Source organism: Lepidothrix coronata, unplaced genomic scaffold, assembly GCF_001604755.1.
Source record: "Lepidothrix coronata isolate B3197 unplaced genomic scaffold, Lepidothrix_coronata-1.0 Scaffold11, whole genome shotgun sequence".
Taxonomy (NCBI): domain Eukaryota; kingdom Metazoa; phylum Chordata; class Aves; order Passeriformes; family Pipridae; genus Lepidothrix; species Lepidothrix coronata.
The window spans coordinates 9,635,089-9,646,844 of record NW_016690191.1 but is presented as its reverse complement, the minus strand read 5'-3'; the positions used below and the strand labels follow the sequence as shown (position 1 = coordinate 9,646,844).

The 11,756-nt window shown below is 43.9% G+C and overlaps 1 protein-coding gene across 1 annotated transcript in view; it reads left to right on the top strand.

Moving 5' to 3' along the window:
• ONECUT1 (one cut homeobox 1) overlaps window positions 1-8,909 on the top strand; it is a 23,456-nt gene extending 14,547 nt beyond the window's left edge. The window contains exon 2 of the mRNA XM_017805201.1: window positions 1,567-8,909. Within this exon, the coding sequence (XP_017660690.1) occupies window positions 1,567-1,859 (293 nt within the window). The 3' untranslated portion in view covers window positions 1,860-8,909. The remainder of the gene's footprint in view (window positions 1-1,566) is intronic.
• Window positions 8,910-11,756: the final 2,847 nt, after the last annotated feature.

The following is an 11,756-nucleotide window of genomic DNA, read 5'->3' as shown; positions in this document are numbered from 1 at the left end:
AGGTGTAAAAAAGATTGAGATGCTATTGGTATCTTCTTTGCTCCTCATTCTTAATATTTGTCAGTAAATAACAGACTATTCTTGAAAAAATATTTTTAACTCTTGATTTGCCAATGTTAACTTCCAGTGGGGATGCAGATTATTTCAGTAGGCACCAATCCCCACCGTGAATTCAGCAGTTTGACTTCAGCAGGGGCTTGTGTGCATGAGGAAACCTGTTTTTCAGCCCAGAAGCTCCCCAGTTTTACAGGTCAGGATGTAACTTCAAAGCATTCTTCAAAGGTTTTCAGATAAAAATAACTCTTGAAGATATGAGTTTGGAATCCCAGACTATTTGATTGATGTGTCATTACTTATGAAAGAACGTGTAGCTGGAATATATATTGTTAGGGAGCGCTTCAAAAGCTTCTCCTCAGAGGGGGCTGAGCCACCAGTGTCTTGGTCCCTTGGCCTCCCTGGGCCAGCAGAAGGAGCCTTTGCAGCTCCTGGATCCTGATCTGTGCAGTTCCTATTTCTCAAGTACAAAAGGTATTTTTACACCTCCCTCGAGCAATTTTGTTACCGACTGCAGGCTGGCGCTTGGTAACAATAGGATTTATAGGAAGAACCTTTGTAAAGTAATTTGCTGTTTTCATTCCAATAACCATGGAATAGGTGGAGATACTGCACAAAGTTCTTCATATGATCAGCACTGGTCTCCACAGAAACCAGGACTAGACAGGCTCGGAGACAGAACATTCATATCACCTTCAGAAATACATCTCTCAATTGTTATTAAAGGACATTGTTAGAGAAAAAAAAGGGGAAACAGACAACTTCAGACACTTCTGAAAGTGAGACAGAGGAGTCTGTCCTCCCAAGGAAGCCTTTATCTAGCAAAATGCTAACAAGATGAGCTGGCAGACAGTAAAAGGCTGACAGGGGGATCTGGGAGTCTTCCTCACATCCCGTCAGATCCTGCCTGGCAGGTGATCTGTGAGGCAGATTTCAAATTGCAAGCAGCCTTCCATAATGTAGAGCAAAATAACATCCTGAAATGGAAAGGAGGGATGATAGATGAAATAAGGTGCAATTCTATAAAGAAAATTTACTATACCATTTTTTTCATGTCAAAACATGTTTATTTTGTTCAGAATACATCTGCCTGTAGTACCCTGGTTTCTCACAGTTCTTTATTCCTTAGTCAGCAAAAAGCTACAGAAATGGATTGAAAGCAACTAATGAAGGTAAAAAATATGGGCAAGGTTTACTTTAGAGTTCAGTGTATTTCCCCTCTTCCTCATAGAGATATTAAATAGTTAAATTCCCAGCACTAGTGGGTGCTATCAAAGTGTAAGCTCTCAGTAATAGAATTTGCTGAGTTTTAACAGACAACAACAAAGGTATTTTCTAACTTTTATTCCTCATACTTTTTATAGTTTATAGTGAGTTAGAAAAATCAGTGTCACACATCCTCTTCAAATTTGGAAGCTGACACGAATGATCCTTTTTCCCTAGTTTGTCCTGTGCTGTGTGCCCGTGTGCTCCTCTGCCAGCCCTCTCTAACTGTCCTCCCCTTTCTTGCAGCGTGCAAGAGGAAAGAACAAGAGCACGGGAAGGATAGAGGGAATACACCCAAAAAGCCTCGGTTGGTCTTCACTGATGTCCAGCGTCGAACTCTACATGCAATATTCAAGGAAAATAAGCGTCCATCCAAAGAATTACAAATCACCATTTCCCAGCAGCTCGGGTTGGAGCTGAGCACCGTCAGCAACTTTTTCATGAATGCACGGAGGAGGAGTCTGGATAAGTGGCAAGACGAGGGCAGCTCCAATTCAGGCAACTCATCTTCTTCATCAAGCACTTGTACCAAAGCATGAAGGAATAACCACGAACTAAACCTCGGTGGAAAAGCTTTAAAAATAAATAAATAAATAAATAAATAAATACAGACCAGGACCTCAAAATAGCAGGTTTATACTTAGAACTATTTGAAAAAAAAAATATTTATAAGTCCAAAGAAACCAAAGACTTATTTCACCTGCATTATGACTTTGTTCTAAGACACACACTTTAGTAGGATGACGACTTGCGAAAAAACAGAGAGGAAGAAGAAAGCGAAACGGAGGGAACAAAACAGAATGCAAAGAGAAGAGAAACAGACCACTGGTCTTACACCTTTGCCCATTATCATCTTCACCGTACTTGGCTGTTTAGTGGTTTGGAGCATAGTGATTTCCTGTCATTGAACAGACATCTCTTTGGATACAGCTCTTCATTTCCACAGCAATTGCCATGAAGGTGTATAGTGTATCTGTACTGCGTACACACCGGTGGTTAGGGACTTAGTCAGGGCTGGTCTTCAGAGAGGGTTGTGCCATGGCACAGCTGACAGAGCGTGGAGTCGTCTGAATTCCTTTGAACGGTAGTGTGATTTTTGCTGTTTCACAGTTTGAACTTAAACCGGTGCAACGCCCGGGAACAAGTTCAAACTAGGCAAAGAAATTTTGAATGGTACCTAAACCAGTGCATTCTCTTTGTTTGTTAAGGAATGTTCAGATTTAAAAAAGGAAAACTATTCCATCCATAAAAAAAAAAAATCGACTAGCTACCAAAGAACACATTTAATAATTATATTGCAGGTATTTTATTGCAATGATTTTAATATTCCAAAGCTATTTTTACACAAAATACTATGTAGAGTTATAGGTATAAACTAATCTAACTGTATAACACATAAAACTTGTAATCAAGACTGTTATTTGCAATTAGTAAAACCACATTATCGTTTCTTTCCATGATTGGCAAGAAAGAATGTCACCCGAGGAGATCGCAGCCCCTGGCAGAGCACAGGTACTGAGGATGGGATGCTGCTGCCGTTGAACTCAGTGGGCCTTTTGGTCACTGACTTCAACGGGAGCGAAAAAAAAGGAGCCACGTGTTCCAGCCGTGTGTGAGGCTGTGGGAGCCGCCGTGCTGCATCCCCAGGCGCTCTCCCAGGCTGGCAGTGCTGGAAGCCCGGCGCGAACCGTGCGCTGTATTTCAATGTGGCTCAGCTCTGCCATCTAGCCTGCGAACAGGAGACCTGAGGCACTCAGTATGCAAAAATGAAACGAATTGAGAGATGCAAAACCACAGGGCTCAGTGTCTGATCAATACTCATTGACATTAGTGAGCTTTTTTTTACCTATTGACTTTACCAGGCAAAGGAATAGTAATAGCTTTGAAGGCTTGTGGTCTTTTCCTATTGAAAACAGTGGTACAACATCAGGTAATGCTGGTGGGAAGAGCTCCAAGAGGAGCTCTAGTAGTGCTTTTGGAAAGAGAAATTGTGATCCCTCTGAATTCAAGAGCAAAATTCCCATGACACTGAGACACAGCCTGATGTTTTGTGGCTTCGTATCTGTGTGTAGCAGGCTGAGCTTTTGTCCCATGCATTCTTTCTTGCTCATCTATTAGTCAGGATAATGCATGAAATAGTTTAAAGTTTGTAGCTGAAAAGCTTTATATGCTCTGTTGCTAACAGACCCATAGGAGAAAAATCATCCCGTTCCTACTCTGATAAAATTAAAAAGAAAAGAGTGCAACATCTGCATATTAAATTTTAGTGTAAGGGGAAAATAGACTTTAAAAACCATACATGTGCCTGTTAGATTTCTAACCGGTGTTTCAAATTACTGTAGTAATTATGCTAGGTATATTAAATTCCAAAGTAACCAAATATGCAGTCATAGGCCCAATGCAAGGACTAGAAATAGGTAATCTTAATTAAAACCTTTTTTTTTTAATTAAAAAAAAAGAAAAAGGAAAATTCAAGGTAAACTAGAATCCAGACACTATCAACTGTACCAGATACTGGTTTGGGGATGAATCCCACTCAAAATACCAGTGACACCAAAGCTGAGCAACTTTGTAGCACCAGTTACTTCCCAAGAGGACAGGGTCTAGTCAAGGTTCAGGGTGTACAGGTAATTTCCACTAAGTGTTTAGAATACAGATGAAATATCTCTTTATTAAAATAAAGTAAAATAAAAACAAGATTTTTTGGCATTCAATATTTCTCCATATTTCAGTATGTTAAACCCACTTTAAGACTCACAAAGCAATTGTCTAGGAAAACGGAATCTGATCTGGGAGTTTTTTGAGTCTCTAGCTTACCTTAAATTTTAGCAAGCTTTCTTTTGAAGTGTTCCATCCCCACGGAGACATTGACATGGCATCCTTAGTAAGCTCACATATAAAGTACCTTATGAATGCAGTCTCACTAGTGTAAGGTTGATAAAGGACAGTGATAACTAACGGTTTAGTTTTTTCCAGCAAACGCTGCTTTGTAACGTACCTATAGTTTAGAAAAGAAAGCCTTATTTATTTAAAACTTGAGAATTTAAAAATGCAGGGAAATTCAAAGTACATTGCCGCATTTTTTAGTATTTTCATTGTATTGTCTTTATAGACTACTTGCTGAAACCAAAGAGAACTTTCATACCAGCATTAAATTTGCACCCAATATGCAATTTCAGGATCTCTGATACACACACATGCAAGCCCCTAAGTAGGACTGTGTATATGTACATGCACACACATTTTTGTGGGGTGTTTGTATGTATACATGTGCACACACACGTCCACACACACTAAAACCGATGCACAAGTTATAGCTTTTAAGTGTTTTGGGTTTTTTACATGTCTGTTTAAGTATATATAAACCTTTTGGTTTTCTATAAGCCATTAGGAACAAACCACTCTTCCCATAAGCAATATGCGCCTCATACTCTGAATAGGCAAAGAACACACTTTTCTTTGATTGCTTTCAAAACGTGAAGCAAATAACTATGGAACTGCTCATTCTACCTGTAAAGCTGTGTTACCTCTGAGCAGACTGCCCAGCTGCACCGGCTGAAGCATGGACAGGTTACCTGGTGCTCCCTGGCTCTGACTGGTGCCATTACTCAACAGGGCACCCTTGAAGGGGAGCTTCTTCTAATGCTGCGTTTAACATTACACAAGGAACCTGTCTCTGTCCTATTAGTGTCAGTCTTTTGGTTCATTTCATTCCTGACTAAACGGAAATTAGTTTCAAATGCGACAAAAAGCATCTAAAACTCTGCCAGGAAGGGTTAGGAGAGGGAGCAGAACCTGAAACAGTTTGGGAGCATCAGGAGATGAGGCTTCAGTCAAAGGTGACCCCACGGGCAAGAGGGCATTAGGAACATGCATTCAGCTCACAGGCTGCATCCAAAACTGACCGCAGTGACCCACAAGGGGAGGCTGGCCAAGAGGTGAACTGTCCGCATCCATTCCCATTGTAAATGGCATTATTAGATTTCCAGGAAAATAAAAAAAACAAAACAACAACAACAACAAAAAAAAAAAAAACCAAACAAAAAAAATCCCCATTCAGACCGACTCACACCACTCTGTTAGCCCTGCATGGCTTCCCAGGGCCGCAGCCTCCTCTCCTTACTCAGGTAAAGCAAACCCAACCAGAGCGAGCCAGCCAGCAACGGGGCTTTCGCTTGAGAAGTTGCTCCTGCACAACCAGTGCCAGGAGCAAATTCCCAAGCAGCTGAGTGGCCAGGGGTGCCCTGGCATGAGACCAGCCCCAGGGCTGCCCATGGGCACCACTCTTCTCCTGAGATTTCAGGATAAGGACGTGGTGGTGGTGGGTGCTGCCCCAGGGGCTACTGCTGCCCAGAGGGCTCGGAAACACTGCTGAGCTTATACCAAAGAGTCTTAGGACACCTCTCCTCACCTGAGTTGTAAACAAGACATTTTTACCCCAAAAAACAGTCCTTCTTTCTACTACTCTTCCTCCTATCCTCCTCCTCTTCCTCCTCCTTTGTACATAGGGATGAAAACTATGCATTTAGCAAACAAAGAGAAAGCACTTACCCTTTTCTATCTCACTGCGTTTGGGTGCATTCAAAGGCCCAGGGGCTAATTTTGAGACTTTGCTTAGCCTCCTGGTTTATTATTGTGGTGTGGTTAGCTTTACAATACATTTGGTAACTATTTGCTAAAGACAAAGAAGCAAAAGGTAAGGAATAGCTACTTCCACGTGTTAAAAAAAAAAAAAAAAGAAAAAAAAAGAAAAAAAAGTGTGTAAAGATCTACTATTTATAGTGTGAACCAAAGACGCTACCTCACTCGATTTCCATTGGTGATTTTAATCACATGATGATACCAAAGAATACCAAAGATTTTTCATGCACGGCCTTGGTCTGGAAAGGGAACTCATCCTCCTTCTTACCTCCATTCCCCTCATCCCCCTTCTTCACCTTCACTCAGTGTGTAACCTTGTCTTCATTCTTAGTGGTAATGCTAATAACCTTACGAATACTTCTCTTGCTACAACTGCTACTACTGACGATGATAAGGATAATAATAATAATAATAATAATAAAGCTCTAGGCAAACATGTTGCAAACTTTGTAAACTCATAGGACGAGTGCCTTGCTTGAACCAAAGTGTTAAACCGCTGTTGACCTCTTTATCTCTCACCTTATACTCTTTGAATACCTCAGCCTGTTAGAAAGGCCACTAATGAAAAAAAGGAATAATTCTTCACCGTGGTGCTTTTTGCCGTGCAACCATGCAATGAAACTTTCTTTGATACCAAAGGAAAATGTTTTTTTCCACTTTCTTGCTGACAAACCAAAGGTTCCCTCTTCTTTCCCCCAAAGCAGCTTGAGTCCCTCAGCCCAGACAGGCCGTGCATCGCTTTTACCAATTCCTCCAAATACCTCATAGTAATAAATCTTTAGGGTTATGTTGTATAGAGAGTCTATGTGATAAGGCAGAACTTACTAGTTTGATAATTGTTAAGGTTACTTAAAAAAAAGCTTTATAATTCTTATTTATTTTGTAGGGGTTGTTTTGTTTGTATATTCCTTTTATATTGTTTGGTTTGGGTTTCTTCTTTTTTCCTTTTTTTTTTTTTGGCAGAACTTCTCTGTTATACTCAAGGAAGATCTTATTCCTGGGAATGTTTCAAAGTGGGTAAAGATCGCTGTTTGCAATGAATGCAAGAAAGGGAAACATGGCTTTGATTACTTTTGTTTCAACTAGGATACTTTGTGTTTGCTAGTTGATGTTCTTTTCACAGGGTAAAAAAAAATATTCTCTGCTGTGATAAATGGTTCCTATTTTTTCTCTATAATGTGCTGTGACTTTTAATTTAATTACCTTTTGTATACACTTATTTAATCACTGCTTTAATTTATGACTATGTAGTTTAAAAAAAAATTGTATATAGTAGATTCAAAAATGGCCAAAGCTTTATGTTACAATCTTTTCATTCTTGATGCTGAGATGAACTGAAGGAGAGTGCTTCTCTTGACTGCAGGGTGTATCTTCAGCCTTGTCTTGGCATGCACTTCCACCTGTGTTACAAACACTGCCAGGTTACCCCCTCCAGGCCTCCCTTCCCCCCAACTTGTACATGCCAAAATGAGTGTTTCAAGGTAGTACTTTTGTCACTTAGGAAGCAGAAGGACATTATTAGTGTGTTTTTTCTTTAATTTATTTGTCTTTTTTCTAGAAAGGTTGCTTTGTGGGTGAGACCCACACATCCAAAGAATTTAAAAGTCGTTTAATGTTTAAAAAGCACTGGCATTTGTGAGAGATTTTGCTGAGTTTTTGTTTTCCTTCGCCATTCGCACGGGTAGCGCAAGCAAGCGGCGGGCGCAGGCCTTGGGAGAAAAGCTGACTTGACTCTGGAATCCTTGCTCACGGGAAGGCCTTTGCGGCGGGAGATGGGATGGCGCGGGTTTGGAGAGCTCTCCGGGGTTGGGGCCACCCGCGGGACACCACCGGGTCACCTGCTCTCCAGCCAGGGCCTGCAGGGGACGGGACAGGGTCCATGGGGCACAGCTGAGTCCCCCAAGAAGCTGCAGCTTCATCCAGGCAGAACTGTGGTGCCTCGGGTGCAGGTGAGCACGGGGGGAGCTGTGCTGTGTCCCTCCCAGGGGCCCAGGCACAGCCCCTGCCCCGGTACCCCCACATCTCGAGGGACGACAAGGCGGTTTTGAGTCAAAAAGCAAAAAGAAAAGGGTAATGACAATGATAATTCTGCAAAGCTGATGGTGGCATCATGGCACAGAGAATAGGATGCCACTCACCTGTGTTTTATTTTGCATAAAGAATAGGTTCTGTTTCAGCTGAGTGTTGTGTACTGACACAGTTTGTGATGGCTGTAAATATTTCCTTTCCCATGCAGTAGGTGAGCCCCAGGTGTACCTCATTTTCCTTTGAGGGGATAGTGAAGGGGTTGAGGGAGGGAAGGACAAGGGCAGGGTCTAAGCTTTTGGTCAGAAGTTACACTTTCTAGGTACATTTTTTATACTTCAAGTATTGAAATGGGGCAATAAAGACGCTCTGAAATGCAGGATCATTAAATGGTCTGTTGTTGTGCATTGGCTCAGTGTCTGCTTTTAATACAGGAGCTAATGCTGTGCAATGAGTTACGCTTCACGTGGAGGGGGAGGCAAAGTATTAGTCTGTGAATCCAGCATGAGCCATCGAGCCCTGGACAAACTGTGCTTAGGGAGCCGCGGTTTCCTGTCCTGTTCCGGTAGTTCGGTATTTCACGGAATGTTCTGCATTTACTGCATCCTCACTGTGGGGCCGCGTTAGTTTTGCAGCCTGAACTGGACGACAGGGAATGTAGGGTACAGCCTTGTCTTTGACTCGCTCGGGCCTGCGCACCCCCGCCCGCAGCCCGGGACCCCCGGCACCCCCCGGACCCCCGCCCGGCCCGCCCTCCCCCGGCTCCCGCCGCAGAGGGGGCGACAGAGACAATCACAGGTCCCAGCTCCGTAGGGGTAGGAAATCTTCCCAGAGCAAGCGGGAGTTCTTCCAGAGCAACGGAACAAAACCAAAAAAAAAAACAAAAAAAGAGAGGAAAAAAAAAAAAAGAAAAAAAAAACGCAACGAAAACAAAGCGAAGATTTTGCTAAAGCCCTTTGCTGCCATCTTTAGTTCGCCCATTAGGAAGCAGCAGTAGTTTATGCGTTGCATCTGCATTTCAGACTAAGTGATTATTGTACCTAATTACAGTTGATTGCTGATATTTCCTCACTCTCTCTCTTAGTCAAGCGCTTCTTCTGTATTTTTGTGTGTAGCGATGACAAGTGCAGTGCGCTAGGCATTGCCCTGGGTTGGGTATGAGTATCTCCTGTACTGCGTTAAGATTTCCTTAAGTTACTTTTTTTAAGCTTTGCTACTGTTCTCACTTTATGCCGTGCAATATCATCTGCTGTGTTTGCTAAGCGAAAAAAAAAAAAAAAAAAAAAAAAGAGAAAAAGAAAAAAAAAAGAAAAAAGCAAGTGATGATGTCATCATGCTTTTCAGTGTTACAATGTTTCAGCGTTACAATGTTTCAGCGTTTATGTAGTCACAAAAATGTAGTAAATAAAAGGTTGGATTTTCCAGCACTTTAAATTTAGACATTTCTTGCCTTCTTTTGTTTCTGTGTGTGCAGCCACCAGGCACTGAGGTGAGACAAGGGCAGCCCCAGCTCTCCCGTGGGACGGGCAGCATTCGGTGGAGTCATGGGAGGGACATCCATGGAGGGGGAACGCTAAAGGGCTCTTCAGGCCTCACAGCGCTGTGTCTTCTTCCCTCTATCTGTGCTGAGGTCCGCAGCCCTCAGCAAGCACCCCCCATCTGCCTGTGCTCCCCAGTCCATCCCTTCCCGGCATGGTGGGCTCCAGGGAGACGAGCACCAAGTGTCTGAGGGGTGAGCGCGGTTCATACCAGATGCATTTCTCTAATTGAGGGAAAAAAACATTAAGAAAATAGGTGAAGCAAATAATCTCGGTTTCCTTTATATCATCTAAGGGTATGGATGTCACCAAACTAATTCGCAGAGGTGTTTCCTTCTGTGTGATGGAGTCCACCCCAGGCCGGCAGGATCAATATTTAATTGTTTAAAGGGATATTGTATTCCTTTCCTGTCACTGTTGTTAATGCCTCCGCGCTCTGTAATCCCACGGGGTCTTTTCCTGGGGATCTGATCAGAGAGATTACCCATCACTCGGGAGTGGTGGGAGGAGAGTCCCAGCCATAAAAGATTCAGCAATGCATTGAACTGTTTTCTCTCTATCTCCTAATGAAGTGATGAAGCGTGTGCCACAAAATTTAACAGGGTTTTGTAGCAAATCAGGTTGCACTGCTGAGAGGAGGATTAAACCTTCATCTTTGTCCCATAAATCATGGCATCAGCTACATTTTTTCTGATGGATAGTCTGGACTCTGCTGACAATATTTTATCTCTGGAAGTGCCTGCAGCCTGTGCCCTGATGTGCAATTTCTTTTTACTGCTAAGGTGAGAGAGGCAGTGAACACACCCCTTTGGAGGGCTCCCCTTGGGCTTGGTGTCCCAAGACAATGTCAGAAGCCAAAGCATCACCAGGAACCAATGTCCAGGGCAAGCACAAAGGCAAAGGGAGATGAGAAGCCTGAAATGTCCCCATCCCCAGAAGGAGTGCCTCTGGGATTTGCTCATCCACAGCATTGTACTGGCCAGGCCTGGGATAACTCAGCACTGACTCAGGTCAGTAACTCCATGGGATGGTGCTGGGCAGGGCCACGGTGCAAAGTGAGGGCTCCAGCAAACCCTGTTGTGTTACCTGGCAGACAAAGGGACACAGCAAAATGCTTTTTCTAGAAAAAATAATCAGGACATGCCACAGGGGTTGAAGCACATCAGGCACCTGCTGTTTCCCAGGTTCTCATCCCATGGGTGAGGAGAGGATGATGGGCAGCTTAAGGACAAAGCCTGGCACAGCCACATCATGTCCCCTTGCTGTGACCTCTCTCTATACCTCCTGTCCCTCATTTCCTTCTCATGTGAATCATTTTGGTCACTAATCTCCCTGACTCCAGGCATGGGAGGGTGCCCCTGGGATGACCCATCCCACACAGCAGCTCACTGCCCCATGTCCTTGGGCACCCCTGGCCACCCAGTCTGTGCTATAGGAACAGGCCAGTTGCAGGGAGGGACAGCCGGGGTGCCCCTGGTGCACAGTTTTCCAGTTACTTCATCATATCAGAACTTTATTTTTATATTTGAGATATATTTAACTCTGGTGTGTACACCATTTCTGTCAGCGTGCTCAGGGGAGCCAGCTGGGCTTACCACAGGTGCCCACAACCCAAACACCAAAATGAGCTTCATAAACTTTATTTCCTGAGCACTGGCAGAAAGCAAGGAACACAGCCACTGAGCAAAGCAGAGGAAACCAGCTCCCCAGAACTAGGAGAGGAGTTGCTCTTGCCTCAGTTGCACCCAGACCTTCCCAAGGACAAAGACAACAACAGCAGCTGGGGGCTGCTTTCACCCACCATGGCATGAGGCCACTCTTGGTGGCAGCACTGGCAGCACAGGTGATGCAGCAGCTGCAGCCCATTTGTATGTGACGGTCCCAGGGCAATAAAGGCTGTCTGAGCTGGGCCCTACTTCCTAACCAGGAGGAGCTCTGTGTGGTAAGGGGGTCTGGCATGTTTGGGGGTAAGTATGGTCTGATTTGAGCTGAGATTTGAGCTCCTTAGGGTTTTGTGTTTAGGTGGGGGTGGCTCAGGTGCCCTGTGTGGGATGGGGCAGTGCTGCTGTCAACGTTATAAATTACCAATAAACACTAAAAGCCTAAAGCAGGGTCACGGAGGGGAGATGGGTAATGAGGCAGGGGACAGAGCTGGAAGGACGTGCTGCCTGTAGGGCTGGGGCCTGCAGCAGGGCATGTCTCTGTGGCAGGGGCAGGGAGGTCCCCAGCAAG